The following is a 25,181-nucleotide window of genomic DNA, read 5'->3' on the forward strand; positions in this document are numbered from 1 at the left end:
GGTATGAGCATGTGCCACATTCAGGTCCACATTTTTGTATTATGATCACAGTAAACAGCTGGAGCTGATCATGCGATGAACTGCAGTATTTCTACCAGCTGCCTCCAGACCAGTGTGCCGGACCGAAAGTTTACAAACGTTGGTAAATGGCAGTGCTTCCTCCTCTTGTCTGCTCTTGGCTTCTAAATTGATTTTGGATTTTGTTGCAGTTGTTTTTTAAGAGGGTTTTGACCTCTGCTTTCTGTTCTGTTCACAGTCCCAAGGTGGACTCTACTTGTTTTTTGAGATAAGGACTCTGTTTTTTTTTGTGTTTGGACTTTGTTTAATTAAATTGAACATTTGTAACATCACTTGCATTCTGCGTGAGACTCTCACTTGCACTTGGGTTCCACTCCATGGTGACTAAGACAAACACAGCAGCCCCAAGATAATTAAGAAAAAGCCTGCATAAAAATTTGGTCTTAATATGTTTCTTCAGTCAGTAGATCCATCAAACACAGAGAGAGAGGAAGATCATTCCAAAGGTGTGTGAGACCATCAGTAGATTGAGCTGCTGACCATTGAGCCTGATCATGAATAGTTCTGAAGGTTAAAATCAGAATTTTGAAATTGATCCTAAAGGAAAGGGGCAGCCAATGCAGCGTTTTAAGGATCAGGGAAATGAGAATTCAGAATTCTCACTGCAGAGTTTTATATTATCTGTCATTGGTCATGTTTTTGGTTCAACATCACCACTTCTCAGCTTGGAATATTTTCCACAGACAATTTCCTCGTGTGAGTGTTTCATATGTGAAGAACCAATGAACTCCAAGCTAATGCCAAGTACATTCTCCACCTTGTTCTGATGTCTGTAAATGTCATGGTGCTCAAGCCGCTACAAGGGCAAATCAAACCAACTGAAATTACAACAATTTAGCAATACTTATGGTCCTTAAAGGCTCTGGAACAGAGAGGTGCGAAACAGAGAGGTGTGTTCCCCGAAAGGTACTCACACGATCAGAATTGGTCTTTCTTTTTTTTTCATAGTATTCACCTTTCTTTATTCACAAAATCCTTTAAACACATCCTTCTCAATAACCAAAGACATTGTCAAAAATGATGTTAAGCTCTTTTTGGGTCACTTTTGGCTGTAACTTACATAAAAAACACACCAAACTGATATGATCAAGCAAACCAAAACATCAATGTACAACTCTTTTTTCAATTGATACACTTTTCTTGAAATCAAAAAGGTGTCGCCCATCCCAGCTGTCAAATAGAGATAAAACTGGTTCCGACAAACATTGCATATGAGCTTATTTGTGCTTTCTAAATCCGTTTGACCCGCGCTAACCGTCAATTAACAGCTTCTGAAAGAGAAGCCCTCTGTTAATACATTGTGTGACTGAGTGTAAATCATCAATATTAGGGTGAATTTATTCCCGACATGTTTCGTCTCATCTAATTGCAGTTTCAAATTTAATATCCAGTAAACAGACACTTTTTAAAAAGGATAAACTATTTCTGTCAACACACCGTTGGAAAAAAAACAAAAACCTGACAGCAGCACTATAATTATCTTTGATTGTGTTTATCAGATCAGCAGGGGTGTTCCAATTCAATACCTGCAACTGTCAATCATAGAGTTTGGCCTAAATTAGCTCAAAGCGTACCTAAAGGTGATGTGTGCCCGTATATTAGTCGTGGAAACATCAGCAGGAAATTGGATGTGTGGAGATGCAGTCACCTGAACCAGTCCGGTGAGATGCTCCAGGACTCCTTCCATCGGCAGCTGCAGGAGATGGTTGTTCCGGAGGTTCAGCCGAGCCAAATTGACTCCGGAGAAGACACCGAGCGGAAGAGTTCGCAGGAGGTTCGCGTTGAGGAACAACAGCTGGAGGGACGGCATCGAGTCGAAGGTTCCGCGTTCAATCTCCCGGATCTCGTTGTACTCAAAGTAAAGGTACCTGGAAAAACATAAATTTCACACACTACAGTTATGAAGTATAGCATAGCATGTATGTTTATATAGTAAAAGTAGTTGTTTAGAAATAGCGAATCCAAAAAACAAGGCAGTCGTTTTGTAAACAAGAAATTTGGGTAAATCTTGTCATGTGACCTAGAATCTGCGTTTAGTCATTATATTCACTTATTCATATGAAGCTCACTTGGTTATGAATATTTTATTATGAACTAGAAAAGCACTTAGACAGCGCATACCTCTGCCACAGGCCTAATTTCACACGTCTTCGTTACAACACGCCATAGAATCAAATTAATAAATCAACATCATTAATTAATTGTGATTTTAGAGGAGTGGTCTGATGAAGCTTCATGAAGCAATGTCGTTATTTTCAAAGCCCACTAGATGGCGGTCTCTGCACTATTTACCTTTCTTTTGAACAACTGTTTTAATGAAACATCATGGCACTGTTGGCGCCACCTACTGACCACTAAACAACATGACACTGCTTCATGAAGCTTCATCAGTTGTTTAAAATGCAGCATTGCATTGTTGTACAATAACAGCGCATTTTGTGTCACGAAGGCACGTCGTCCAGCTTTTGCCATCCAAGGCCATATTGAATCTTTTTAGCGGCAGCAGCACATAGCAGCAGTTCAAGAGAATGCTGAAAATTAATTAATTTTTATCAATTATCCTGGGAGAATCGTTTTAAAATGTAGTTATTTTTCAAAACATGATTATAAATTCCATTAAGCATCATTGAGATACGATTTTGCTTCATGGGCTTTTAAGTCAAGTCAAGTACTTTCTATAATATTTAAATCTGTTGTGTGGAACGTATTCCTATGATATGAAGAATAAGATAAATCAAGTAAACGGTCGGAGCTTTAAAGGTGTTTGGCGGCCGCATCGCCTTTAAATGAATAGATGTTTTGCTGTTTAAACATGGGAAGAGCGCCGGAGGCCGAGTTCATCTGATTTAAAATGTGATCTTGCTGTTTGTAGGTCGTGCACCAGAGTTATTGGGAGTGAATTTTCCCGTCCTTCTGGCTTCACTTCTTGAACTCTCACAGGTAAAGATCAGTCAACTCACATCATATTCTCAATCTCACCTAACAACTCTATCTGCCTGTGTTGTCTCCTATCATGAGTTTAGTGTGTGTTTATTCCAGTGATGGTAAAACAGCTACAAAGGTCAAACATCTTTAATGAGGAATGTTTGACAAGTGGATTCTCCCGCAGAAGGATCAATCAAGTCTAATCTTATCTGCATCTACGAAGAAGTTGTATATCTGCACCTTAAAATGGAATATCTGCTAGTAGTGTCTAAAAGGTTACAATTTAACCCCCCGTTTGAATAAAATATCGATTAAGTGCCACAAACACAAATGTTGACTCTGCAGTTACGGCTCAAAGATGGATTTTGTACTTAATTTATTAATAAAAGTAGAGTACTTAAACACTTACTTGGTTGCTTACGCTAAAAAAATGACAAAGACAATAGTTGCTTTTGATTAAAACTTATAAAGTTGTATCATCATCAATTCATTGATGGTGAGGTGTTGGAGACGGCAGTGTAAAGAACTGACTCAACAGAAAAAGACGACTTTGAGAGGAATTAAACGAAGGTCACCCAAACTTGATTAGAAAAAAAGTATTGAATTCAAATTAAAAAAAATATCTACAATCTTGTAAGAAAACCGATGCCTTTTTATTCTTAATGTTATTTTACAGCTTATATTGAGGTGCACTCTATAATCATGACTGGTTACAGTATTCTTGTTCAGAACATGTTGTATACTCTTTTTTTTCTTCTCAATCTTGTTGGTGTCTGCAAGTCACTTTTACATTCCTTTAGTATGGTGGCTCACAAGTGCCAAACAAATGTATAAACTCTAAAACAAAATGACAATTTTCTGAAAAAAATTTACAAACTGTGGAACAACTTACTACATTTTTTTGTTGCTAATCCTATTCAAGTTGTTTGCAGCCGTTGTCCACGGTTGTAACTGTAATGGTTAAAATATTTGATATATAGTTTGAATTTTAAACATCTCATAACAATAGAATGTCGTGCCTGAAATCTGACTGGTGTTCAATTTATTTGAAAATACATAAATATGTGTGGACAGTGAAAGCAACAGTCGATATTAAACCTGTCTGGCTTCACGGCTTTATAATTCCAAAATTGATATTTATGTAAATAAGTCATCAAGAGATGTGATTAAATCTCCGCTTTCTCCGGCTTACAGCTGATTAGATGATCACTATCAAATAATATTGTGTAATTTTACCCATAAGGCCACTTACCTCTGTCGAGGCAACAGCGGATCATCATATAACACTTAAGAAGCTTTGAATAATAATATCAAGGGCATGATTCCTTTTTGGGTTTTTTTAAACTACGCTTGAACTTGACAAAGACGGATTCCTCAGTTTACTTCCCTCAATACATATCGACTACCAACTCACATCTGGTTGAGCCAGACTTGATAACAAGGTTAACGAGTGCTAATGAGGGGTTAAGAGGGAAGATTTTGCGGGAATTTCCTCAGAGTATTCCGGATTGATTGTCAAATCTACGACTAATGTTCCGAGACATGTTTCCAAATAATCAGGCTGTGAAGCAGAACTCATAGAACACACTCATTCAACACACGAGCATGTGATAAAAACCGCCACACACTGTAATTTTGACTTATTCCTCTTTATACATCCACTTGACCGTTTCAGATGGGGATGTTCCACTTCACACCAGATTGATTAGGTTTGTGGTAACCTTTAGAGCTCCAACCACATTTCCACGGTGGGTCGGATTCGTTTGGTGAAACTAGATAAGCAGTCGCTACGCCGGAGCTTTAAATGGAATGTTGGAAAGTGGACAAGCCAAAGGAAATATCAAGAATTACATTGGTGGAGAGAAATGTACTGCCCAGCCTCCCCCTGAACATCCATCCGCGTGTGTGCAGTATAGCAAAAAGAAGTCATTTCAGGTATGAGTATAGTTATTTTATCTATGGGCCGGACCACAGAATCAGAGCCAAACACATCAGAGCAGAAACGTGTCTGTCTTGCACTTATTGTGACAAAAGTCCAAATGCCAAGATTCTACAGATTATATATGGTAGCTGTTCTGGACGTATCTGTTACATTTTCTAAGATTTACTATTAATGTTCCGTATTTTATTGTAGTATACTTGACCCATTAAATTACTTTGGGCCTATTTTTGTCAACGAAACTATAGACTAAACTATAGAGTGATATATCTAGTAGACCGGTTGTATAATTTGTCAGGGACACGGGTACATTGTTTAAGATAGGAAAAAAACAAACCCATAACCCTTTTGCAGAGACATCAGTTTGCTTAAGGAGCTTAACAAACATATTAACTATTAATAAGCTACTCATTTATATCTGTATTAACAGAAAATTGACCACCTATAAAGCACTCACTCACATGTTTTCCATTGTGACTGTATTCTTCCCTTTATAGTTAAATATTAAAAATATAGAAAATTCAGTTTTCCCCAAAAATTATATTTAATTACTTCTTTATTTCTTGTTAATAACCACTAATTAAGGTGTTGTTGAGCTTGAACTCCTCATTATCATGCTATCAAGGTACACATGTAGTCACAAGATGTTATGAATAGTATAATAATAATAACATAACAATAATTATGGATAGTGAATATGTCTTCCCCAATCTAAAGTGTTACCTATTTCTGCAAATAAATTCAATTAACAGTTTCAAAAAGGCACCATGTTAACACAGTTCATTACATCTCTTTAGTTGTGTTTTCACAAGCACTGAAAAAGAAAATCCAGCCAGTGTTTGTCTAGAGGAACGTTATAACAGGTGACATTTACAAATATAGAATCTGATACTGGATCTCTGGCAATGTCTGGCAGGGAAGGGATGGTTGGAAAAGGGAGTTTTTTTTTCCCCTACACCTGGATCAGAAGTGTGCTCTGACCGGTCAGACCCATCGAGACAATTAGGCTTGATTATAAACTGTGCCAGCAGAGCGATGGACAAAGGGAAAAAAACGTCTGCTATTCATGACAGAAAGTCATCCAGAGAGGCAGTTTGCAATCTCACATTATATTGGTTCCAAACAATCTGTTGCCTTTGAATGACAATGTTTATATATGTTGGTTATTCAGTGAACATATGATGTTACGAAGGATGTTTTTCACAATACTATCATTTGCCCCCTAAACCATTGGGTTAGAGCCCACACCGGTCTGTGAGCCATTTGATACCCGGCCAAACAGAGTAATTAATTAGTATCATTTCCGTTTAATTCATTTTTTGTCTCTGGAATTCGTTTAAATTTGAAGATTTTCTTCCACAAAGCTTTCCTCTAGGCCTCTTGACTAGTCAAGATGCTTATCTTGGTCAAATGATACTCAACATTCAGCCAGCTAACCTACATATGTGGGCTATTTGATGTGCCAGAAGTGGAATCTACTTATCTGCCAAACGTTGAAGGTCTGTGGTTCAAACATGGTCTTTCGCAAAAGACAGTATTTGTGCTTTTACAGGTTCATTATGAGGTCTAAAAAAATGTTCAAAAGGGGGCCCTATTAAACCTTGCAAAATTCATTGCATTTCTCAAAGATGTATGAGGCTAAATCTTCGTCCTTAAAAATCCTGCAGCATAGCTTTTGCTACTTTTTGGTTCATACTTCTGAAATGAAAAGTTGAAAGAGTATGAAAATGGTTGGCGTTTTTTTTTAGTCAAGGATGACACAGAACTTCATTTTATTTTTAAAAGGATCCTGAAGAAAGGAATGAAATTCTTTTAAGAAAAGTTCTTTAATAAAAATGTGATGTCGCATATCAGACTTTTTTTTTTGGCTAAGATTACGTATCACAATAGAGGGGCAATGATACGATATATTTCAATACTGTAGCAAAAAGGATATATTTGTAGTATTTTCCGAGTACTTTTCTCTGGTGTTGCAAAAATTACAAAATGCACGATTCTTGACAAAGTCGTAACTGCTTTAATTTTATTTGAAACCAAAATACGTCTAAACACCAGCTTTAGAGATGCTGGAGTCGACTGTATCCTCTCGTCCTCAGTCATCACCGTGACCTCGCAGTATTTCAACTATGTAAATAGCCAAATTGTGAATTGTATTTGTATTTATGTTTAATAGGTTATTCTATAATGTCTGATAATGCTAACCCCCTCCACTAATAATGGCGCAAACAAAGAATTCTGATTCAATGTTAATAAAGCTGCAGAGGATGTAATGTCTGCCATCTAGCGGCCAAAGGTTTAATTGCAACAGAAAAATTAACAAACGGCTTGCACACACATTATCAAACTGTCAATAATAAAAACTATGGTTACACATAAAATATGATTTGCAAGCCAAAAAGAAAAAAAAAAAAGAAATTTTTCTTAATAATAAATACAGTGCTGTCGAATATCGATACAGTATCGTGGGAAGGAATGTTGCGATATTTCACAAAAATTAATCTTTTCTAAAACCCTTAATTTTTTACTAATTTCAAGAAACTGAAAAGAGAGAAAAACTCACTTCTTTTAAACACGCTTTAAACCATCTTCTGTACAATAACTATTTTCGGCACCTCACAGTAAAGCAGTCAGACAATTAATTTCATTCCACAAAGAGTCAGTGGTCCGTTATCGCTCTATCTCACAGTAAATACTCATCAGAGACGATGACTGTGTTGATATTCGAACACATCTGGATACATTACGCTCACGGGAATTATCTTTGTAGGATTAGGCAGAAGTAATCACTTTTCAGCAAAGCTAATTCCTGGCAACAATCAGAGGCAGCGATCTTAGCAACACATCTGCAGGCTGTGAGGGGAGAAAATAGCGGTGCATGAATTTTCACATTATTGTTCCAGACTGACACCTTAGCTGTTGAACAGCAGCACTGGGAACTAGATGACACTCCTGAAGAGAAGGAGCACTTGCGAGGATGGTTTCCACTCAAATAAGAGTGTCTCAAAATATCTTAATAATAAATAAGGTTTGAGAGGATTGTTTGTGCACAGGGGGAGGGGGGGCAGTGGGCAGGGAGACGGGTCTTTCCAGAGCCCTATATGATGGTACAATAATGTATTTTCTATCATTAATTAAGATTTATCTGCTACTTAATGCTCCACTTTAAACCAAGATTTACTCTACGCTGTTAACTTTGGACACATTTGCATTAATCCTCGACTGTCTGAAAAAGCTGCTGCCACAGCAACATTTCACTTTTTAATTTCCTCCATAATTATATTAAAGTTTTACATTATTTACATTTCAAGTTTTCTAATAACTTTCTCTGAGCTTCCAAGGATTGTTTTGGAGTATGGTTAGTGCGAAATAATTATAAATAACTACAAGTCAATATGTTTGAAACATACAGAAAATGGGGAAAATACAATAAGAATTTGTCTTTGTATGTTTAATTTACTGTGGCTGGGTTCAAATACAAGTGAGGTAGTCATCATGCTGATCTGTCGTAAGTCAGATCATTTCAGATTCAGATGGATTGTTAGAGAAGGTACTTCCATCTTTTTCATTATATGGTGGATCTCTTTCTACTTTATGGGCAGTATGGTGTATTTCAAATGAATACCTGCTTTCAGGCCATCTTGTACAATCTTTCATACCACATCATTCCACCCTGAATATCTTCAGTCACACCTGGAAGTGTGTGGCCCATTTACTGTATTCATTTAAGGCCATAGCGATAGTGATACAATGTTACCAGTTCAGACATTCTTTAAATATATATTTTTAAATAGTTTTTTTGTGGTATTACTTCTTGTGCCTGAGAAAATGTGTATCTCATATTTAAAGGTTCTCTGTTATGATATATGAAAAGATAATCGACCATAAGTTTTTCATTGAAACATTGTTTAACTTTGTAACTTCTGTCTTTGGTGAGTCTTTATTTTGAAATGTAATGGATCACATGCTGTTAGTCGTCCCTTTATCTCAGCCTATATTTCTTGAATGAAAATCTCATTCATGTTTTTAATTGGTTACATTTAATACATTTAAAAGTAACTTCAATTTCAAAAAACTCCAGATCAACCTAAGCATTACTCTATATTAACTTAACAATATTTAGATTAAACCAGAGCAAATCGGAACAATGGGTTGATAAGGCGTTGTGATGCATCAGTTGTTGGAGCTGACTCATGATGCAGTGTAATCATTTTGAAAGGCCACTAGATGTCACTCTCTGCATTTAATATTTGGGTCTGATCGACAAACTCGAGGAAACCTGGCATCGTTTTTAAACTCAGCTATTTTTTTGGACAAATTTAAATTTTGTCTGATTGGCTACAGTACCAACAAGGTTATTAAGTCATTTTTGACAATGCATTTTTAATTTCCACAACCATTTCAAGCTGTTGACTTGAACATGGTACTACACTTTACCTTTACCAGGTGTATATATTATGTAAATGTACAGGGATCAGATGATCTAATAGGTAATAAAAATCTTTGTAAAGAAAGTCATAAATGTGTCCTTGTTTGTCGAAAGTTTATTACTATTATGACTGCTTTCTTAACATTTGAATATAATCTTCCAACTTGTTATTTTGTTATGTCTTTGGCTGGCATTCCAATTCTTGGGGAAAAAATGTGCACAATTGTGGCTAATATGTCAAGTTTGTAACCTTGTGCAGAAGGATGTGATGTCCTTGTATGAGAATGCCTCAGCGGGTCTGGCAACATTTTTGAGGTTTCTGACTCTGGGCAAATCAATATCAAAGTATCAAACTTTCATTCATCGATATTTTTACTAGTTTTGTTCTTGTTCGCTTCACATTAAAAACCCTAATTTCACAATGATCAGTTGATATTCTGGTGTTCATCCAACTATCTATATCTCACCTGTTCTTAAAACAAACAAACATTCATCTTGAACTTAACAGTCGTCAACTCGACAGAAAAGGGCACATTGGGTGCGAGGACAAACATTTTGTTTAGATACTTCTCCAAGACTCATGCATAACCAACGTTCATTATTCATATTTTATTCACACTTTTGTCACTCGCTGGAGTTCAGTCAAGATATCATTGTCAGTGAATCTTTTTGAACGCACACATACACACATGCTCACACACACACATATACAAACGCAGAGTCTTGGCAGAGTCAAACACTGATTTTGCATTATTTAAGAGATACAAAGGTTGAAAGTTGTAGTGAAATGTTGTGACACCAGTCGCTAATGAAAAATGCAAGATCATTTTGAGCATATTAAAGGGATAGTTCACCCAAAATTCGAATTTTCTACTCACCCTCATGTCGACTAAGGGTTAGGATTATTTTCTGTTAATGTTTAGAGTTAGAGACAATAATGTTTGTTCATTTTAATGTAGCGACTGGAGCTCAGTTGTCTTCGTCTTCATCTTCGTCCAAAAAGACAAAAAAAAAATCGAAATACCTCCATGGTGCTCATCTGTATTGTCCATCTTGTATTGAAGCCTTGACAAGAGAAATAAATCCGAAAAAAATGAAATAAGTCTATTTTAAGATTGTTTGTAGCAAAAGCTCAAGCTCTCTCTCTAAGCTCCAGTTACAAGTATACCCTCATTCAAACACATAGTGCTTATGCAATAAACAAAACTTAAAATATAGACTTGTTTAAGTTTTTCTGGAACATTTTGTCATGTTGATGCTTCGACAAGATTACAGATGAGCACCATGGATGTATTGGAATGTTTTTAAGTGTCTTTTTGGACAAAGATAAAGACAACTGAGCTCCAGACGCTACGTTAAAACGGACTTAGATTTTTGTCTATAACCCCAAAAAAGGCCTGGAATACTCTGAATTTAATCCAAACCCTTAGTCGGCATAAATGTGTGTAGAAAATGAGTGAAATTTGAATCACTTTTGTAACTAAAATGGCAATGCTTGCTTTTCAAAAAAGTATCTATTTAAATTTAATTTCATGGTATCAGCTACTACCGTCAAAACTCAATTTTCTCCAGGAACAGGATTAAACATCTACTGATTCCCCGGAATAAAGTCAGCGTCCACAGTGGATTATTTCAAAGTTCTCATTATTTACATGAATAATTATCATGAGTACCCGATTTGTTTATTTATTATTTTCCTTTTCTTATTTTAGTTCCCCTAAAGCATATTTATTCTCTGCTTTGCCAACTGTTACCAAGTGATCTAGTTTAACAACAACATTTCTCTGGCCATACTCTGAGCTTCTGATCATTTATCTGTGTTCATGTCTGTCTTTGAAGAATAACTAAAAACCTATCATTTCAATGAGATTTTCAGGAAATATAAATTATTCATCCAGGGACAGATTTTACGATTTTCGTGATGTCCAGAATGACCATCTGGAACCCACAATTTAATTGAAAAGTCAATGAGTCTTTTGTTCCTTGCTTCAATGATGTGTGTTGTGCAATAGATGCTACGAATACTAAGTTGTGTTATGATATAGATTTATGATTTATATAAAACAAAAGCATTTCCTGTTTGCCCTTTGTGTTATCTCAGGGCCAAGGTGACCCAAACATAAGGGATACCACAAACACAAATACCCACCTTAAATTCTCCAGTCCCAGAAACATAGCCGGACTCAGTCGCTCAAGGTTGTTCTCGTTCAGGTAAAGGCTCCTCAGGCTACTGAGGCTGGAGAACGCCCCCTCCTGGAGGTAAGAGATGCGATTGTTGCCCAGGTGAAGCAGGTCAAGGCTGGAGAAATTCCAGAAGTCGGTGCAGTAGATCCTCTGGATTAGATTCCCGCTCAGGTAGAGTTTCCGGCCGTTGAGGGGCCGCGGCATGAGCTGGGACACGTTGACGAACTTGCTCTCTTTGCAGTTGACGGTCAGACCCAGATCTGTGATGTGCAGGTTACAAGTGCAGCTGATGGGGCAGATGATCGGGATTGGGGGTCGCGTTTGGTAGCCGGCCACAGGGGGGTTCTGGTTGGGCATTAGACTTCTTTGCGTGGGGGGGGTCCGGGAGGGTCGAGGCCTCTTCGTGGGCTTTGGTTGCCTCTCTCTGTCTTTCCGCTCGGCTGAAGACGAGGAGGAGGAAGTGGAGGTGCTGTGTGTGTTCTGGCGGGAGCCGTGAACCATGGACGAGGGCTTAGTCGGCCTGACTCGACCCGGCTTAGAGTTGGTGGGTAAATGCTGCGGCTGGGTCCCTCCTGCTGGGCCACCTCCCTCCCCCTGGAGCTCTTTATCCGGCAGAGAAGCGCAGAGCTCCTTGCGAGGGATTTCCCTCAGGTCTTTGCCGTGAAGGTGGAAGGGGTATTCACAGGTGACGTCCCCGACTACAGCGGTGTAAGGGATCTGACCCAGCCACTCTTGCAGCTGCACCGCCTCGCATCCACAGTTCCACGGATTCTCCTCCAGCTGGATCTCCATCAGGGAACGGCCGACATACTCCAGAGTACCAGCATATGCCAAGCTCTTCAGACGGTTCCCCCGCAGGTCCAGATGAGTCAGAGACACAGATCTGGAACGACAGGGAAAGACAGTGTCATTAAAGGGATTTCAATACCCAAGGAGAGCATTTTGCTTTATTATGAATTGTTCTCTCTGATGTCTGAATTGAAATTCTACTCTTTGTTTATGGGGGAAATGCCCAGATGAAGCTTCAGATGTCCGTTCCTAACATCTGCTTGGTCTCTGAGAAAAGGACTAATGGTTTCACTGAGATGGATCCACTCATATTGATCCTCTCAATGAGTAGCTACAACTATTAACTTTTTCTTTTTATGTGCTTGTTACACATGGTGTGGGGAAGGAAAATTAGGGCGACTGGATGAAGGGAGCAGCTGTGCTGACCCAACTAGAGTGGCCGGACTTTCATACTAGTTAAGGAGCAATTATTTTCATGTATTTATACTACAGATACAAAATAAACTTGCCAGTAACTAATATATTTGCAGATTTACCCTTTATCTTAAAATGTATTGGGATTACAATTACAATTTTAATCTATTTGGTTATATTTTTTAAATCTAATGACAATTATTTTTATTGTATTATTTATTATTTTTGAATTTGTATAGTTTTTAATGAACCTTGAAATAAGGGGAGGTAATAAAATGTGAGTAGCTTACTATATTATAATTCAATATAATCATAATTCCCCTTTGTATGTTGGAGAACACCCCTCAACATGTTTTTTTGATTTCATGGTAACTATAATTCCAATCAAAACAGTTCTAAGATTCTTATTATGATGTCATATTCACTGATGTGTCACAGCAGAATGTGTGCATTAGCTGTTGCTGATTATTTTAGTTTATTGTGCATAAACATGGCACCAAATTATGTTTCAACTGTTATGTGATATAATGCACAACTATTTTATTTTAGACCAAATAAAGGTTTAACTATCTTCAATATTGTATTTCTAAATGGGAAAATAACCGATTCATCGAGTTCTTTGAATAAATGACATATCAAAGGAATAGTAGAATATATGGTTTGTCTGTTTTTGTATGTATATACTGTACGGTCAGGCGTGTTTTCGGGCAACTCCATCAGGTCCAGAGAAAGGGGGCACGAGACCCCCTTGGAAGTAAAAAATATGTCCAATTTTGCTACACATAAAATAAGGTTGATTTACATTTTGTAAATTATTATTTCATTAATAGTGTAATTTTAATTGTAAGGCACATAACCAGCCCAAATTTGTCTTCTCTCATCCCCCTTTTTTTGGGGGGGTGTGGGGGGGTATGTTATTTCTGTGATATTGTTCACATTTGTATCAGGTCGTCACGCATTACGCATTATTTGTTCTTTTTATTATCCTTCTTCACTCCATGGTAATAAATAATGTGTAGTTCCTCAGATCGTTTGAGTCATGAATACATATTTGTTCTGTCCTCTAACAATCCTCGATTGTCCTAACTGGATGTCATCAAGCACGTGTTGCCTCACCTAAACAAATGAGCGGGGAGGACTGGGATCAAATTGTCGTTGAGGATGAGAACTCGAAGCTTGAAGAGAAACCTCAGAGCGCCGCTGTCGATCCTTTTGATCACATTGTAGTCGGCCTGCGGGGAACACAGAGGATGCGATGAACATACAGCGCAAGTGCTGCCAGGAAACAATAAACCGAGTCCTTTCAGCACAGCCCTGTCTGAAAAGTGTACAAAAATGTTGAAAAGGCTCTTTTCACACCGAGCACCTGTTTGTCATCGACTTCCTCCGTCACAGCAATCTATTGTAATCTTCTGCAATTTCTGATAAAAACCCCAGTCAATTGTGAATGAATGGCGACGGTTCACTTACCTGGAGGTATTCGAGCGCCTCCAAGCCGGCGAAGGTATCGTTTCTGAAGACTTCCAGCTTGTTCTCATGCAGATACAGACGTCGAAGTTTTGCCAGCCCATTAAAAGCTCCAACCCGGATGTCCTGGAGAGCGCTGTTGCCAAGGTTTATCGACACCGCGTTGCCAAGGTGCTGAAAGCTGTTGCTATAGAGACGCCTCAGTGAGTTCCTCTGAAGGTTAAGTTTGAAAGGGCGGATCCAGGACTGTGACACCTGAGTGATTAATTAGAGGTGCGATTAGTTGTCTTATTAATGACGGGGAATTTCAGGCTAAGAAACAGCCCGAGGTTGAACATGTTAATAAAGAATTCTGCCGTATCACCGCAGTAGAGCACATATTAGAAAATAATAAAGACCTGGCTGGCGTTGGTGAAGCCTCGCCCGTCACAGTGCACGTGCAGGACGCCCTCTTTGACCTCACACGTGCACAACTCGAAGCACGGCTCGTCCACCTCCTCCTCGGAGTTGTCCACGAGAGGCGTGTGGGTGGAGGTTGGGGTCGGCGTGGGGGTGTGCGACGCCCGGGACAGACGCACACACCCCAGGGCCACCGCGAGAGTGACCCACTGCATCGTCCTGCTTCCTCCCGTCAGCGCGGCAGCCGGGGGCGACGGCCCTGCATCATCCCCTCACCGCACTGGACACAGAAGCCGGAGCGCACGCATGGGGTGAGACGCTCACACGAAAAAACACATGGTTAAAAGAGGGCAAACAGCCAGGAAAGGCAACAGGGAAGAGACCGGGATGATTCAGAGAGTGACGAAACATCACACACAGAACGGCAATGAAAAAATAGATCAGAGAGGCAGGAGGCGAAATAATTGCATTCAATTACAATAATGACATACAGGCCAACTGGAGGCCACAGTGAGTCAAGACAATGTCAACACGTGCGTGTGGATGTGTGTACTTCTACTGATCCCAAGACATCATTGATCCAGTGATGTCGCTGACACTGTAGAGTGATACGCGACACTCAAAGGAAATAACAACAAATCATTCAACACAGGATTTGAACCAAGAACCTTCTTGCCTTGAAGCGTACTACTGTGCCATGTGTTTAATGCAGAAACAGAACAACCAGGCGTGACAACAACAAGAAAACACAAACAATGACAAAAGATGTGTATTAATTGTAATGAGGGTTATTTTATCACTTTATTATTCTTTTACCCTGTACTTCTAACTCTGATTTTGCCTGCTTCTGTCTCACTACTGTTCGACGTTGAAATCAGCTCGTTCCAACCTGCCTGCACTCTATTCTTCACCTCTCTTCCTCTCTGTCCATATCTTATTGTCAGAATGTAACAATCTTTTTGGGTGAGGTTAACGTTTGACAAAACTACATAGGGTCGCTGTTTAGTAAAGAAATAGTTTCTGCAAAAGAGAGCAAAAGAAGGTCACTTGAAGCATAGGTACTCGCCCACTAGTGGTCGTACATGAGAATGGAATTAAGATGGTTACAAGTGGTTCTCTTGTCTCTCTCTCTCTCTCTCAGTCGTACACATGTACAGTATTTAGTCTAGCTTCTACTGTTTTCCAAACCTCAAACTTACACTTTTCCAGTCTCTCCTCCAAATTTTAACTCCCACTACAGTTTACTCTATCATAAGCAAACATCATCTTTATCTTGAGACTTAGATTGTATCATCTTGTTCTTTCTCTTAGTTCTTGTTCTTATTTTAATTTTTATGAATAATTGCTGTATTGCTGTGTCTAATTGGAAAAAAAACAAATTCAATAAATTTCTACCTAACCTAACCTAGCCTATCATAATCCATGGAAATCCTTCTTAACCTTACGTTTCTCTCCTCCTATCTCCACAAAAACTTCTAAAAAAAAAGAAGAAATTCCATGACAAAAATCACACCACCAATTTAAAAGAAAAATGACTTATGTATCAACAAATATAATAATTGGACAGAATAGCACTTCAAGCTATAGTTAAATCATGGTATTCTTTTTTAAAATTAAAAACAAAATGTGTAATTATGACACTAAAAACTCACAAATAAGACACAAACATCCAATATAAATACTGAGCACAGAGACAAATGATGAAACACAATATTTTGTAAACAGCTAGCTACAGCAGCAACTGCCCTCATGTGTAAGAAGTAGAGACACTTTAGAGAGAAGAGACATGTTGGAAAGATCATGTTTGAGGTTGGTGTAAGTGAAAGAAGACGGATAGGTGGAGGTGGAAGAGGCACACTTGCTTTAATAGGATGCATTAAAAGTCAATAATGGATCTTCCAATATATCATGTTGATAAATATTGTTGCACAACTTTCATTCATTCATTTTCTTCCTTGGATTCCCTTGAGTGGTTTACGGGGGACTGGAGCATGTCCCAGCTACCTCGGGCGAGAGCCGGGGATACACCCTGAAAATGTAGCTAGTCCGTAACATTGCACACCATTCACACACACACTCATACCTACAAACTATTAACTTCTTATTCAACCTCTGCATGTTATTGGACAGTGGGAGGAAACCAGAGTGCCCTGAGTAACCAGGTAGAAAGGGCAGCGGGTTTGTAAACCTGTAACCTTTTTGAAGCAAGAACATTCTAGTGGAATACCAAGGCATTCTTCCTTTGCGGACGGGGTAATGAAGATATCCATACATGCTCTCTAATACCCGCGGGAGCTTTCGAGCGTCATGCATGTGTTGCTTAATGTGTGCGATATGAATATGTGTAAATGCAAATGGCTTTCATAATGCGTCTGTCTAATGAACTGCTCCATTTAATAAGAAGACGAGCAATCAAATAAGGGAGCGGCGCACACAAAACACCCAGTGTTATCAATCAACGGAATGTGATGACTTATCAGCAGCCATCTTGTCCTGTCATAATCATTATTGTCGGTGTGACGGAGCAGTGTTCAGTCTCCCAGACAAAGACTCGTCTAAAGTCTTGTAATTGTCCTAAGAGTTGAGACGTAAAGAAAATAACTCTGGTCTTTTGGAAAAAGGATATCTTCTCTTGTTTCTTGATGCGATCTAAATTGGATAAAGCATCTCGATCTGCTCACACTGTGTTGAACACCGCCATGCAATAATGATCATGATGGTATGGTAGCTGTAATCATACAGCTATTATCTAGAATCAGCCGGTTAGACAAGGAAGCAGCCACGAAAACATCGGCGCCTGGGAGAGGAAGAGCAATCACCGAGATGATTATGATGGGGAAGATGAAGGGCGAGGTGAAAACAAGAGGAGGATTGGGACTGGGAAGAGGCAAAAGGAGAGACAGACAGATAACAGAAGAGTAATGGGCACGGAGTAAAGAGAGGAATAGGGCTGAGAAGTGTGGAATTGCATAAGCAGAAGGAAGTCAGTCAAGGCTGCCACTCAGGATGAAAGCTCGCAGGGAAACAGCTGAAATCTGATATTGATCGCATCAAATCCTCCCTCGCCCCGCACATTGTGTGCGTATGCAGAGCGCGGCACTGGTGCCAGTGTGAGTGTTTAAAACACTCAGAAAGGTCAAACCACATCCAAAAAGTACGCTTTAGTAGCCTGCCAAGTACAAAAGCAGGTGCTGCAACAGACACGTGAAGATGAGCGTGTGAGCTTTTGTTACCAGCGTCAGGAGCAGAAGCTGCTGGAGGAAAAACACCAACAATGAGAGAAACATATGCTTCGTTTTACCGTGGGAGAGAGGAAGAATATTTTCTGTTCCCATTTATTTTAAAGCAGAAGCATTTTTTTTTATAATAGATTTTCTTACATCATTGCAGCCTCTGGTTGTCAAACCTTTCATAAAAGTCTTTTTCTACGGAAAATAATGTTCCAGAAGAAAAACATCTGAGCCTCAAACGCATCTTATTGATGTAGTTTCGCTTGTTGGTCATTTTTGTTGTAAATGGTATATTTAAATATATTCAAATATATTTTTTTTTTTTTCCAAACGATTTATTTAACTCTACTAGTCCACATGAAAGATTGTGAAATCATCGTGGTTTTTACCACTTTACTTTTTCTTACAAAAGTTAAGCGTTTTTATGTTTTCTCTTAGTGGTTGTCAACGCCCGGTCTGGCTTCAGTCCCGGAAGCTTTTTTTTAATACCGCAAAGACAGTCAAAATTATACGTATAATTTCGGATTTATTTATTGTTACTGTCTGAAATGTGTTTTGATTTGACAAAAACTGGTATTTTCTCTAAAGTAACATTAGTCTTGATGCTCGTTTAAGTCAAGTTTATTGAAGAAAGAAACCTGTAAACTAGTAAAAACTATTGAAACACAAAATTTAAATGACTTATTTTTACTGTTTGTTTTCAAATTTTGGTCTGTGAATAAAACGCCAACATGAAAGCAGTCCAAGGTTGGAGACCCTGGTCTTGGTCCAGCTTTACAAATGTTGAAACACACAGTTTTAGCTTAGCTCACAAATAACTCTGGTCTCAAGAGGTTAACTTAAAGGGTTTCCCTTGGCCATATTATTCCATTTTGAATTAACCTGTTTATTAAATGCTGCAATATTGATTTTAAAACATGCATTTTGGTTTAATTCTGCTAGGAAAAATCGTAATTTTGGGGCATAAAATGTGAGCATGCAAAGAATGAAGTTTATCATTTGGTGTTTTATGGGGATTTAAATTATTTGCTGAAACGAAAAAATATAAAATGATAAATCCAATCCCTATTATGTTATCATCTGATTTAATTATAAGCTTAGAGTATTCAAGAAGTACATTGTATTTCAAGTTTTATCGTGACAGATGAAATAATTTAACAATGTAAATAATACATTTGAAATTTCGACAACTGCGGAAGCTTTTATTTTTTGTTTGTTCCTGAAAAAAACATTCATCTTAGGCAGCTTAATTGGAAGACTTTTGTGTCTGCGCCGTGGATCCCATCAATAATTAAAGCGATGATTGTGATATATTAGGAGGACGTGGCGGTGTGGAGGAGGGACGGGTCAGCTACAGGTCGTTATTCTTGCTGAGTCACTTGGTGAAAGAGCCATAAAAATGTAAATGAAGGTCTTCTACACCACCAAACTTGTGTTTCCCATGCCTCACGTGTCAACTCAGTCCGATCTGGGTCACCATGCTCAATGGTCTCTGACAGATTGGAACAACGTCTGGAATACGAGCCATTCCTGCTCCCAGTGGGTCTTTGGCGGAGAGTTAAGCTGTCATGCTAGAAACACATTGTTTATTGCTCGGGCCCAAAGCGGAGATCAATACTCCTGTACAGATGCATCTTGGGATAGCCGACTGTTAGATCCTCTGGTGGTGGACGACCATCCTTAACCTGATAACGGGGTCAGATCCAATCATCCGAGTGGACTAGTCAGCAGTGAGATCTGCATCATTGAGGTCTGGTGTTGATGACGGAACAGTCAATCCATCAATCCATCAGTGTGTCTCTGTCTCTCACTCCCTCTCAATCTCTCCGGAGTCACATGATTCAGTCTCACGGACCCTCGTTTCTGCTTCTCTTCCACTATATAGTGATATATTTATCCCTGTGCGCTTCAAAATGACTACAGTACCAGAGTCTCATCACTTTCTGATCCATCCGTCCACACAACACAAAGTTCACCGTCTCATCTCCTCCCTCCTTCAATCACTTCCTCCAACTGTTTTTCTTGTCCTCTATTCATTCATCTGGCTTCCTGAGTCTGCATGTCTATCGATTCATTTATCGATTCGCCCGTCCATTTTCTGTTATCTATTGTTTCATTGTTCCATTTCTTCTTCTCTTTTCTCCGACCATTAATGCGTTCATCCCTCAAATGTATCTCCCATGAAGCGCTAACAATCCCCGAGCAGTTTGTCTTGCTATCTTTTCCATCCATCTACCTGATCCCTCCATCTATCCGGCGTAAAGTTTGTCATTTTTAAAACTTGTATTTGTTTTTTAAAGTGGTTCTCTTTGTGTTGTTTGTTGTTTACTTACACGGTTCATTTATTTATTATTCATTATCTCATCCATCCGTCCACTAATAAGCCTTTATCCATATGTCCATTCATCTGTATATCTTTCATCTATCCATCATCCATCTTCAATCCATCCACTTAACCACAATTATATTGCTTACATATAATAGTTACCAAGATGGAACGTAATGGATCAAGAAACAGACTATTAACAAATGGTAAAGATGGGTTGATGAAGCTTCATAAAGCAGTGTCATGTTGTTTTAGAGGTCAGTAGGTGGCGCCATCAGTTTAAAATTGATGTAAAAATCCTTCCAGAAGTTGTTCAAAACAAAGGAAAATAGTGCAGAGACCTCCCTCTAGTGGACTCTGAAAATAATGACACTGCTTCATGAAGCTTCATCAGACCATCACTAACTAATGGTGGTATCTTGAATAACCAACTGGATTCTGGAATGTTTGATGGTATTTGCTTTCGTAAACGCCGCAACATGACCTTTTTCTCCTCAATATATCTTCATTTTGTTGATGTTAACACCACCTGCTGGCCCTTTTAGCTAACCTGAATTGTATTGTGGATCATCTTGATCAGTGAGATAATAAATTATTTCAATTAAATAAATTTAGTGCAAACATATCCAGATTCTCTCAAACAAATCAAATGTAAGTCGATTAATTTTTTACCTTATTTATCAATGTTCCGTCTGCCCTCTCTCCCTTCATTTCTTGTGTTTTTCATCTTCATCCGTCTCTCTCATTCATTCCTCCAACCATCCAAGCGAGTCTGCTTCCTATCAACTTTAAGCCTTTTCTTTCATCACATTTAAGCTATTGAATTCCATCACTACAGGAGTGTGCAACGAGGAGGGTTGTTAAATTGAAAATAGAGAGGTTTAAAGTCATTATTTGTTTTGCTTTATTTTTCTCTAAATGACTCTTCTTTTTTTTTTTTCCTCTTCCGTCTGCTTAATCAAAATGTTTATTATTAAGCGATTCTATGTCTACCTTGGCTGTAAAAATTAATTTAGTTTATTTTCTTGTATCCAGTTGTATTCATGATTAAAGATGATTTTAATTAGAAGAGTTCCAGTGAGAAATGCCGCAGGAATTCTCCAACTATGTCACTGTCACTGATGAGTTGGTGTAAAACCCAAAACACTAATTAGCACAGCTTATTGGAATTTGGATATTACAGGGGGGGGGGGAGAATAAAGATGTTTATTTACAGGTTCTCGTTTGGAATTTTCGTGATAATTAACATTTCACCTTCTGACAAGCTCTAATTATACAGAGCAAGAAAGCAAAATCCAAATTTAGTTGCTATTATTATGTTTCTTAAATTGGGATTCAAACCACATCTTTTTTTAAATAGTTGACATTATTCCTAATTCATATCTGCTAAAGCAAACTCAAAAGATGTATTTTTCCAAATAAAAGTTGTATCCATACTTAATACTAACTATATTCTGAAATTAGACCACTATTACCTGGATGTAGCTCAAGCTTCTCTTTCTTTTTTTCCTCAATCCTTTCCAAATCTGTCCCCTGCCAGACGGTGCCATTTACTGAAAACTCTGATAATTCACCCAGAAGTGCTATAAAAAGACATTCAACCAATTGTCAAATATCTCCAGAACAGCTCGGCACCCTCGCAAATCTCTGTCGTATTTTAAAAAGTGTCCAATGGTTCTTCAACTTTTCTCACAGTCATTTCTAATCACCATCAGTCAAAACTGCGGGGTAGTTTTGAGCTGTCAGTGTAAAAACGTAAAAGTGCATTTTAATTAACACCAGCATTATGCTAGCAGGTTTAATTTAAGTATATTCTTAGTAAAGAAGCCTTCAGTCAGGGTTACGATGTTCCATTGAAGGCGTTATTATAGCTAATATGGTTGTTTAATTGCATGCTTTATCTAACTTTTCAACTCCAGGTCAAGGTTGGTTATCTAAAAGAAGTCTTATATTCTCTCCCACAATGAATCATCAAGTTGGTTTCATAATTCCACTCATCTGAACATTTATTCAAAGCCATGTGCAAAATAATGTCGTGAGTTCAGTAGAGTCCTCGAATGACTGGCCGCATCGGTCAGTCGAGAAGATAAAGTACACATCAGCTGCAGGTATATAAAGAGGAGCAACAATCATGTCGTCAGCGGTTGAGCAGCGCTGTCTAATTAATGGAAATGCACACGGAGTAGATTTATGAGCTAAAAGGGCTAAAAAAGTCAGCCCTTTGTTTACCGCTGAAAACACTCTGCAGCCATGAGTCTTAGGTGCTCAGGTTTAATGAGTCTTAGTTGTTTTTTGTTTTTTTACTTTTACCTCATATTATTTTTTCTTTGTAGAAGGAACTGCAATCAAGAATATGTACAACAATTTCTAATGGCAGCTTGAGGTCAACAGAAGCAGGTTTTTGGAATGACGTGTTATTTAGCCTGAAGTTCATGGGATAAACAGGGACAGTCTGATCGAGAACACATCGGCTACAAATTAAAGGACACCATTTTAAACCTTCTGAAATTGACACCTAGCTATAAACACTATATATTACTTTAAGTTGTTACACTTAAATAATGGAAATATATGTTTTTTACAATATACGTCCAAGCTCGTTCACCATATTCTCTTGCAAATTTAGAAGAAAATATGAATTAATAAACTGTGAAAAAATACTTCTGCTGCATAAATGTATATTTAATCCCTAAATTATTACCCACTCTTACAATTATTATTGAAATTCATCCATGCATTTCCAAATAGAGCCTCTATCTATCTACCATCCATCCATCCATCCATCCATCATCCATCATCCATCATCCATCATCCATCATCCATCCATCCATCCATCCATCCATCCATCCATCTATCTATCTATCTATCTATCTATCTATCTATCTATCTATCTATCTATCTATCTATCTATCTATCTATCTATCTATCTATCTATCTATCTATCTATCTATCTATCTATCTATCTATCTATCTATCTATCTATCTATCTATCTATCTATCTATCTATCTATCTATCTATCTATCTATCTATCTATCTATCTATCTATCTATCTATCTATCTCCCTCTCTTTCTCTCTCTCTCTATCATTTTATTACTCAAAAAGATGGATAGAAAAAATCAATCACTGAGTTCCATATTTTTAAAGATTTCTACAACGTTATCAAGATTTCACTTGTTTTACACCAAGGTTACTTTACTTTCAGAGGTCTCTGTATCTTTATTGAACACGTCAAAGTTTATTGGTAAAGTGCATTTTACGAATATGTTTGAGTGTGTGTTCTGTGTGTGTGTGTGTGTGTGTGTGTGTGTGTGTGTGTGTGTGTGTGTGTGTGTGTGTGTGTGTGTGTGTGTGTGTGTGTGTGTGTGTGTGTGTGTGTGTGTGTGTGTGTGTGTGTGTGTGTGTGTGTGTGTGTGTGTGTGTGTGTGTGTGTGTGTGTGTGTGTGTGTGTGTGTGTGTGTGTCCATCCAGGCCTGACTCAGGTGTGGCTGTCTATCATGAGTCCTGACTCTGATGTTTCCCTCCTCTCTCCTCCAGACCTGCACACTGACGCAAGCGGCCACTGCTCATTCTTACCAACATATTATTCATGTCACATAATTCCACTGTCTCTGTCCTCTCTCCTCTGTCCGTCAGACTATCACAGCTTCTGCCACTGACTTTTTTTTTCCTCTCTTCTTCTGCACCCCCCCTCTCTCTCCATCACTCTCCACGGGCCCCCTGCTCCCCAGCACAGATCGTCAAACAAGCAAGCAAGCATCTCTGATCAAATGGACCAGCCTGGATGATATAGCAAACAGCTTTCCACAGGACAGAAGAAGAGATGGAGAGAGAGAAAGAGAGAGAGAGAGAGAGAGAGAGGAGGGAAAGAAATCAATTACCTCCAACATTACAGCACAGAATTACAGCATGGCCAATTACATCATTAACAGACCCTATTAAAGACAGTTACCAGGCTATGTTCGGGAGAATCTCCTTGGCACAGTAACGCAATCCAATGGTCTGTCCATGTCTCTCTCCTCCGGATCCAACACAGCGACTGCCTCGGCAGAGAAAAGAATGCGGGTAATACTCACTCGAGTCCGCCGCTCAAAGATTTTCGGGAAACGACCGAGGAAAGACTTTAGAGGCGGACTGTCGACATCACATCCAGCCGCACTCTTGTCCCTCTCTCTCCCCGCTCCTGGAGCGGCTGAGGCGGATGAGAGACTGAGGGAGGGAGGGGGTCCAGAGCAAAGGGGGGGACGTGATCAGACTGCAATGAGGTGGAGGATGAAGAGAGGGAGATGGAGAGAGAGAGAGAGAGAGAGAGAGAGAGAGAGGGAAAAGAAAGATACGGTTTAGAATGCAGGTCCGCTTGTGCACAGTGGGAGCGGCACCGGGGCGTCCGGGCTGTGCCGGAGTGCGTAAACATGGGCGATCCCTGCGATTCCTTGCAGCCCAGAAGGACGATGGGAAACAGCTCGGATCAGTCATGTAAGACAAGTTTTTAGGGAGACTGTTTCCAGCAGATCCTCCCCAACCAGATTCCAGAAGTCACCGCGAACCGTCCGCGCAACTTTTATTCTAGTCTTCATCCATACCGACAATAATTTATCCTCCCTTTTAGTTTATTCATCTCATCCTCTTTTGCCCCAAAGCACCGACGGATTTTCGTGAAAAAAACCAAAAAAAAAACCGGTGTGTGTGTTACCATGGCGACTCGTGCCAGCTGGCTTCAGACACGCGCGCGCGCACACACTCACACACACGCGGAAAAGTGTGAGGAGTGTTTTTTTTGTTTTTTTTTCTCCTTATGAAGAGAACAGACAGTTTACAGTGGAGGACTCTGAGTCCGAAGCAAAGCGTCTTCAGGGAGTGAGAGCAACAGATGAGAGAGATGGACGTTTGGATTTTTTTTTTTCTCCGTCAGATCTTCTGCTTTTGTAAGAAAACCTCCAGGATGATGGACTTCTTTATCCTGGTGTGACTCCAATGTCTCCCTGATAATCTTGAACTCCCTTTC

At 38.9% G+C, this 25,181-nt stretch overlaps 1 protein-coding gene across 2 annotated transcripts in view; it reads right to left on the bottom strand.

The window, feature by feature from the left end:
* The window catches only part of LOC148060909 (SLIT and NTRK-like protein 3), a 42,891-nt gene extending 18,452 nt beyond the window's left edge, over positions 1–24,439 (bottom strand). The window contains exons 1-6 of one of the 2 annotated variants that reach the window (XM_087779865.1): positions 24,253–24,439; positions 14,621–14,901; positions 14,226–14,477; positions 13,872–13,987; positions 11,518–12,435; positions 1,727–1,946 (exon numbers count right to left, since the gene is read on the bottom strand). In XM_087779865.1, coding sequence (XP_087635991.1) covers positions 1,727–1,946; positions 11,518–12,435; positions 13,872–13,987; positions 14,226–14,477; positions 14,621–14,836 — 1,722 coding nt within the window. In that variant the 5' untranslated portion in view covers positions 14,837–14,901; positions 24,253–24,439. Of the gene's footprint in view, positions 1–1,726; positions 1,947–11,517; positions 12,436–13,871; positions 13,988–14,225; positions 14,478–14,620; positions 14,902–24,128; positions 24,210–24,252 lie in introns of those variants that run through there. The other variant, XM_087779866.1, reaches the window with a different exon arrangement.
* Positions 24,440–25,181: the final 742 nt, after the last annotated feature.

The sequence above is a fragment of the Callionymus lyra genome, chromosome 18 (assembly GCF_982586985.1).
Source record: "Callionymus lyra chromosome 18, fCalLyr1.hap1.1, whole genome shotgun sequence".
NCBI lineage: Eukaryota > Metazoa > Chordata > Actinopteri > Syngnathiformes > Callionymidae > Callionymus > Callionymus lyra.